The sequence below is a fragment of the Pholis gunnellus genome (genome assembly GCF_910591455.1).
Source record: "Pholis gunnellus genome assembly, chromosome: 14".
Lineage (NCBI taxonomy): Eukaryota > Metazoa > Chordata > Actinopteri > Perciformes > Pholidae > Pholis > Pholis gunnellus.
Window position 1 is genome coordinate 12651768 of NC_136541.1, and position 7966 is coordinate 12659733.

At 41.1% G+C, this 7966-nt stretch overlaps 1 protein-coding gene across 2 annotated transcripts; it reads right to left on the reverse strand.

Moving 5' to 3' along the window:
- Positions 1 to 222: 222 nt before the first annotated feature.
- LOC306706697 (uncharacterized protein) lies at positions 223 to 5802 on the reverse strand. Of its 2 annotated transcripts, none has more exons than XM_079173858.1 (7): positions 5703 to 5802; positions 5117 to 5514; positions 4415 to 4472; positions 3527 to 4245; positions 1615 to 2728; positions 1259 to 1316; positions 223 to 565 (listed from the first exon to the last, which is right to left on the reverse strand). In XM_079173858.1, exons 2-7 carry the CDS (start codon positions 5507 to 5509, stop codon positions 532 to 534), a joined length of 2376 nt encoding a protein of 791 aa, XP_079029984.1. In that variant the 5' UTR covers positions 5510 to 5514; positions 5703 to 5802; the 3' UTR covers positions 223 to 531. The 2 variants fall into 2 exon arrangements, with proteins under 2 accessions (XP_079029984.1, XP_079029985.1); XM_079173859.1 differs by having other exon boundaries at positions 5117 to 5517; positions 5703 to 5801.
- Between the last annotated feature and the right edge of the window lie 2164 nt (positions 5803 to 7966).

Sequence of the window (7966 nt, forward strand, 5' to 3'; positions counted from 1 at the left end):
AGCTGGACTGCTGACAGGTTGGCAGGTAAACATAAACATGCTGGAGGGATTAGGACCCGTTGCCAGTAAATCTTTACAGGAGGGGCTCAGGAGTCTTTTGTAGATAATTAGCTACACAATAGGTGACGCACATGGGGACAAACAGTTGCTTCCGTCTCTGCATTGAATGATATCTTAAATAGTTTTGTTTATAAAGACGAGGCAGGCTCAATTAATGTGCATTCAAATAAAGCTTTTATATTTCTGTATTTACAGTCTAAAAATACAATATGTGGTTATTTATACTGTGTAGATACAAAGCATTAACACACAAACTTCACATTTTACCTTCAAAAGTGCAACAATTATTCAAAGTACTGTATTAAATGCATATTTACGTATAAACTGTCACAAATAATGTAAAATATATGTCACATTTATTTCTATAAAAAATGTGAACTCAATATCCGAAGCTTGCATTTAGCTGTGCTTAATATTAATGCAGTGGAAGATAAATCTCTTTTATGTTGTGTTCTTTCTCTTCAAGATGGACTAACCCAACATTCTGGAGAGATCTTGTTTCTCCCTGAAGAAAGAGAGAAAGAAAGAAAGAAAGAAAGAAAGGATGCTAAGTGGCTTCATCAAACTTAAATAATCACAGCTTTTGTTAATGAATTCTTATTGTCAACAAACCCCATGACTAACAATTATGGTGCAATCAAAGCCTGATTTAGTTTATTCCGGTGTACTGTGTCAAAAACTATTAAAAACACATGAATGAGCCACACTGTTGCACTGATATGCTCCTACATTACAATGAACATGGGCACTGTCGTATAGATCAAGTCAATCCTGCGTCCAGCGAGCTGTAAAAACTCACTAGAGAACCAAATGTGTATTAATCCACGGCTGAAAATAGTCCCGAACAAAGGCACTATTTACTGCTGGTTATGCAACATTTGCTAAAAACTACAGTGCCCCGCTGTTTTAGAAAATCATTAAGATTTTAAGATCATTAAGTCTGTTAAGATATATACTGTGTATACATCTGTTTTTAAATATTTACATCTTCAGTGGGTTTGGGGCTGAGTGCCACAGACAGAGGAGGGAAATCAACTATTGAGAGACAGACTAATATGTTGTTGGTTTTGTTTTTTTATGGGATTTGTTGACAGTAACAAAAATAAAAAATATATTCACTGTTCAGTCGGCAACTAAAACACCAGCAAAACTTTCCCGTTCACTCTCAACCTACAGCTAAAAGATGCTTTATACTCACTCTGGGCCAGAGGGGTTGATGATTCGCTGCAGATCTCTAATGTGTTGAGCAACACTGACTGTTGGTTAAACATAAGAAATGTGTCATTAAATAGCCATTATGTAATCAATCAAGCTGCATTAATTCATTTATTTACAGTACTACAGAAAATCTAATAGTTTGAGCTCTCCTAAGATCTACAAAGAATACAAACATCAGAGCCATTCAATTAAAGTCTGAACATTATTATTATCTGCATTGCTGAAGGAGTATGAGGTATGTGAGACAATATACTTTTTTATAATCTGCATGAACCCTACCTTTACTTAAAATATATCCCTGAATGGAAATGATAAATTGCAGACATATATTCTTACTTGAGCCGCCTCCCAGTCCACTCGTTCTTCCTGCATCGAATGGCGATCCAATTCCACCACTATTCCCAGGAGATGGCCCTCTCCCTGTTCCACTTCCTGTCTTACTTTGCCCTGAGTTACTGCTCCCAAACCAAGAAAATCCGGTGTTGGTTGACCCACTTTTATTTGTCGACCCAGTTGACCCAGTTGACCCAGTTGACCCAGAGGATGACCCAAGGCCTGAAGAGGGCTTATTCAAGCCTATCCCGCTTGACGCAGAAGATGTCCCAAAGATTGATGTTTTCCCACTCAATGCTGGCTTATTTGAACCTGTCCCACTTGAGCTAAGCTTAGAATCTAACCCTGTTGATCCAAAGCTTGAGAAAAGTCCCCCAGTTGATGGCTTATTCAATCCTGACCCAGTGGAACTACCCGCCCCAGTTGCTACTGGCTTATTGAATGCTGACCCAAACGAGCTACCCGCCCCAGTTGACGAGACTGACGAGCCTGCCCCAGTTGCTGGCTTATTGAATATTGACCCAGTGGAACTACCCGCCCCAGTTGCTGGCTTATTGAATATTGACCCAGTGGAACTACCCGCCCCAGTTGCTGGCTTATTGAATATTGACCCAGTGGAACTACCCGCCCCAGTTGCTACTGGCTTATTGAATGCTGACCCAAACGAGCTACCCGCCCCAGTTGACGAGACTGACGAGCCTGCCCCAGTTGCTGGCTTATTGAATATTGACCCAGTGGAACTACCTGCCCCAGTTGCTGGTTTATTGAATATTGACCCAGTGGAACTACCTGCCCCAGTTGCTACTGGCTTATTGAATATTGACCCAGTGGAACTACCTGCCCCAGTTGCTACTGGCTTATTGAAGGCTGACCCAAAAGAGCTACCCGCCCCAGTTGCTACTGGCTTATTGAATGTTGACCCAAAAGAGCTACCCGCCCCAGTTGCTACTGGCTTATTGAATGTTGACCCAAAAGAGCTACCCGCCCCAGTTGCTACTGGCTTATTGAATGTTGACCCAAAAGAGCTACCCGCCCCAGTTGCTACTGGCTTATTGAATGTTGACCCAAAAGGGTTACCTGCCCCAGTTGTGCCTCCCGAAAATGGACCTAACCCTGTCTGAAATAAAATGAGAGCAATGTTAATATGGGGAAAACTCATTCTAAACCACTTGTTAAATAGTTTTTTAAATGATATGCAGCAACGGAAGTATTTTGAATTTCCACAAAACATTATTACATTGAATAACATTTTCTGTTTCAGGACAAAAACAATATAGAGCTTCATGTCTAGGTTGTAAATTTGTCCTTAAACAAAAGCCGACACTTAACAAAACTGACATAAATATTTGTCCAGTTCTCACCCTTTTGCCCTCTTGTACTTTACTGGCAGACAATTTCCCTCCCTCACCTCCTCCTATATTCTTAAAGCTGGATCATTTCCAACAAACTGTCAGGCTGCTTTGATTTCCTGTATATTGTCAAAGATGTTAAGATCTAAGGGCTTTGTTAGTGTTTCAGTATTTCTACAGGTGTTATATAAGCAAATATGTCTTCTGACACTGCAGAGATGAACTATTATTGACAGCAAAGCTCAGATGTGGTAAAATGACCTAACTATTGCACAAATGTATCCAGATCATTCCATATAACAGCTGTTTTATATTAAAGTCAACAACTATGCAATAAGACAATACCCTGTATAGTGTATGCCAGTGTATACATTACAGTGTGCTACATCAGAGAATCTCAATCACCATTCCTTGCATTCAACATCTGCTGCTGTTAATTCCCTAAATTAAACTCTCATTGTCTTTTCTCCATTACTGGCAAAACAGCTTCACTAAAAAGGCTTCACTAAAAATGCTACTGCGTTTATCCCTGCAAAGCTATTAACATGTTCAAGTTTTTTTCTTACCTTAGAACCGCAGGACATGTTGAGCTGCTTCAATCGCTCTGTAAGGTGATCAATCGATTTACTTTTAAACTTGACGTCGTTGTTCAGGACTTCTATCTCTCCATTTAGCCTCATCTTGTCCATCAGGAGTATCTCCTTGTCCTCGTCGTGTTTCCGCTGAAGCTTGTCTAAGTTCCGTTTGTGCGTCTCGATCAGGCCCGAGCGGTTCATGCTGCACCAGCGGTAGTCTTCAGACAGTCGCCAGTTCTCTGCCTTCAATCGGCTGTTCTCAGCCTGGATGCCTGACACCTGTCCTCCCACAACATTCAGGTAATGCTGAAGCTTGTCCTCCACCTCCATGGACAGGCTGGTGCAATTGGTGCGGATCTGCTCCAGGTGTTCACTCTGTTTCGGACAGGTGAGCTGGAAGGGGATGTGTGACGGGAAGAGGGAATCGATCTTCTCTAGGAATGCCTTGGAGACATTGGAGATACCACTCAAGGACTTGGAAAAGTCATTTCTGCATTTTTCTCTGAAGAACTCCACCTCCTTTTCATGTGTGGATTTGTGCCTCCGCAGCTGGATGGCCTCCAAGGTAATTCTGTCCCTCTCTTTGGCAGTCTGGTCCATTTCCATCCTCATCCTCTGGGCTGTTTGTGTGAAGTTGGACTCCACAAGCTCAAGTCTTGCTTTCAGCTGTTCAGTCATCAGCCCACAGTTACAGTTATTTGGAAGTTGAACTGCTCAGAAAAACAATTGTGGAAAAAGAGAAAAGAAGTAGTCAAATAGATCTTTTCTCTAAATGGAAGCTGTTTTGACTGCAGGTGAGGGTTAGACACGACAGCTCATATGTCACATTTATTTATTTATTTCATTTTGGGTTTGCGCTGAAAGAAATGTCAGACTTACTTGATGGGCATCGGGTAGTTGAACTCTCGCAAAACATCAACTTCAGGTGGCACTGTTGCTGTTCATATCAGACAAAGAAGAAGGTGTTTTAGTGATTTGTTCTAGACTAGTTGTGAAATGTAGATAAACAGGAAACAACAATCATCTATTTACTGTTTAGGTCATTAACCAAGATTATTATGTTTACACTGTCTTAAAAATACTCTGACATGGGTTCAACACTAAAGTGCTACTTTGACTTGTAATAACCAATAAAAAATTATCTGTTGTGTTGCCTCTTGTTCTGAAAACTATAAAAGAATATCTCAGAAGTACATTTTATTTATTGTAAAACACTCAAATAAATGTACATTCAGAGACTAATCAGTGATGAAATATACTTGTGAAACCAGTATGACACTGTTACAGCTCTTTAGATCATTGAGACACTTTTTTAATAACTTTTTATCTGCTGAGGCTCAACTTGACTAAAACACTTGGATTGCAGGACCATTGATAGCTGCTTTCCTTTCATCTCTAACTCAACTTACATTAACAACAGTTAGTAAACTATGCTGACACAAACACACACACTTTAATTTCTTTGGCTGTTGAAAGGTTCTACGTCTTCCAAATAAGACGAAGAAGATAAACTACACATGAAATAGTACTACAGACAGGAACGTCCATGTTAGATATAATGAAAAGGCTCAGCTTCCTCACCAGCTTCTTGTCTATATCTTGGATAAGGATCGCTGAGATGTTGGAGTAGTAGCGGAGTTTGGCCAGGTCCCAGTCGTTGCGGGCTTTCTCAGTCAGGGTGGTGTTGAGTAAGTTGGTCAGGTTCTTCCTCTGGTGCCTCAGGGCCACATTTTCTATGGACAGTCGGCTGAAGCTCTCCTCCAGGTCCTGGATGCGTGACGTGGACGCCGAGTCCTGCGTCTTACCGTAGACCAGAAAGAGCACAAGGCTAACTATGATAAGAGACTGGATGAGTGAAGAGAAGAAGAAGACAATGCGCATGTAGTAGCCGCAGCTCTTGCCCTTTGAGCGGTACTGCTTCTTTTGAGCCTGCGGGCTGGACTTGGAGACCTGGGAGTAGCCACTGCTATACATGGTTGCTGCTGGCAGAAAAAGGGTCAGAAAAAAGTGTTAAAGCTCGAGGATTACGATGAGTGGCTAGATAAGTTCAAACAAGGTCCATCTCTAAATCAAAGGACAGACGAGTTCCCTCTCAGCACTTTGCAATCGAAATGATTAAATAACTCAATGCTGAATTATTTCAGACCAGCTGGTGGATTTCACAGACCTTTTGTGTAAAGCTCGCGCTCCTTCCTCTAACAAAGCCAAACGCTCTACCGTTGTGGACCAGACGTTTCCTCTCAGGAGTGTTGATAACATGAGAAGTGATCAGATTGTGAGTGAGGTGTAAACATGTGTAGGACTTTATAAACTCCTCTGGCCACACACTTCCCATGATGGGAAGTTGTCCTGGACTCAGTCCCCTCCCTGCAGAGGCCATTGCCCCGCAACGCTGGCTGCCCCTCCCTATGCAGAGGTTATCAACAGTTATCAGCTGTTGGCATGCAATCACACCAAACCCAGAGTTTGTGTTTAACACATTAAGACATTCCAGTTTTGAAAATGTTCCCAGTCACAGTAAAAAGACAACATGTTAGATGTTATTGAATCAGCATGAAATCTAATTTCATGAGCATTTACTTTTGAGCAAATTAGTATGACTCTTTAAAGGGAGAATGCAGAATGCAAAATAGAAAAGTCTCAAATTGATGTTATTGATAAGGTGATAGTCACACTGACACTGTTTTCTATTGCGAAAAAATGGCAGGCCATAAAGAGCTCACTGGATCTACTGTGCCAATCTTTTTTTTTTATGGGATCATAAACAGTGTTTTCCGGTGCACAGCAGGCCAGGAGGACAATGGCTCATGTTGTTCTCTGACGTTCTCGTCCAGAGGCTCTTTGATGCCGCGAGTCTCAGTCCAACATGATGACGTGGGTAAGCTGCCCTCTGTCTCACCGGAGACACACACACACACAACGAGAGACTAGGCAATTTAAAATGAAATAGAGGAGCCTGACAGTAAGAGACACAACTTTTTCCTGCCAGGCATTGTTGACCTGCCAGGCCTCATCTTCATAGGAAGCAGTAATTCATAGAGGAACTGTTAATGGCCAAACCCGAAGCAACCCTTTGGACGAGATCCTTGATAAAAGGCGCAGAGAAACGCAGGATATCAGAGACAATTACGAGAAATAAACAGCCACGTTGTTGATTTAATTCAGGTTGACGTGGGCTGTTTTTATCGCCACTTTGGGTATGATTTCTTTCCCCCGGATTCTTACGGGATGTTGCCAACCTGGCTGAGACAGCACTCTCAAATCAGTAAGAGAGGCTTGTTGCATAATTCATACGCCTCACTAATGCCTTGAATCATTTAGATGCAGTAAAATAACTATTTTTATATTAAAATGACAGAGTGCAGTCCATTCAGCTTTACTAATTTATGTCCAGCAGACTTATGAAATAGAAGGTTTGACTATAGCTCACTGTCAGATATTGAAACAGGGAATGTGAGTTTTTTTTGTATGTCACTATCATAAGAAAGAAAGAAAGTGAAAGGAATAGTTTGACATTATGAGTAATATGCGTATTTGCCTTCTTGCTGAGAGTGAGACATTGACACAACTCTCATGCCTGTATGCTAAATATGAAGCTACAGCCAGTTAGCTTAACTTAGCATTACGACTGTAAACAGGGGGAAACAACTAGCCTGACTCTGTCTAAATAATAGAAAAAATTAAATTACCAGCACATCTAAAGCTCACTGATCAACAAGTTACAGCTTGTTTCTTTACTCCTTACAAAAACCGAAGCACAAAAATTCGTGCCAACGGCAAGACTCCAGGCTAACTGATTCCTGTCTTTAAAATTTTTTTATAATATAACAAATTCAGGTCAGAGGTGCTGCTTTATTATTTAAAAGAATATCTTTGCTTCGGTCTATTAAGTCATTAAAGCAAAACACCCAGCGCAACATGGAAACGTCATTGTGCTACTTCCAAGAAAAAGTCTGCCTCTAGAACGGATATATCCAGTAAAGAAAGGATATAAGAGTATCCTGTGCAAAGGGTGGCTGCACGGTAATCCTGCACACCAATTGTACTCTCCTGCACATTGAGATGGAAGCTTCTAACATCGTGTGCGCCTCAACAAGAGCTGAAATAGTAAAATACACTGTTGCTTTGAAAATTGTGTTAAAGGCACATTTACTCCTAGCGTTACTCAGCCATGCAGACAGATTTGATGGAATGTGCTGAGGTTTTGCGATATCTTCATCTTAAATATGAGAAGCCATCTCAGTTACATGAAAGGTGAATGGAGTTTTGTTTGTGCTGCTCAAAGACAAAATGAAAAAAATGAAAAATGACACCTGAAATACTCAACAGCAACACATCTTTCCAGTGAAAACATCCGAGTTACTCTTGATAATCACAGACTTCACTATAGACACATTTCCTTCGGACTATTGATCCCTAGATGGGCCTGCA

What these genes read in the sequence shown, in the direction of transcription:
- LOC306706697 (XM_079173858.1), bottom strand. Translation starts at nt 5,509, where the DNA reads ATGTATAGCAGTGGCTACTCCCAGGTCTCCAAGTCCAGCCCGCAGGCT. An exon ending in ACATGTCCTGCGGTTCTAAG is followed by an intron (nt 2,729 to 3,526) that starts GTAAGAAAAAAA and finishes ATTTTATTTCAG; the next exon opens with ACAGGGTTAGGTCCATTTTC. An exon ending in TGGACTGGGAGGCGGCTCAA is followed by an intron (nt 1,317 to 1,614) that starts GTAAGAATATAT and finishes TTTAACCAACAG; the next exon opens with TCAGTGTTGCTCAACACATT.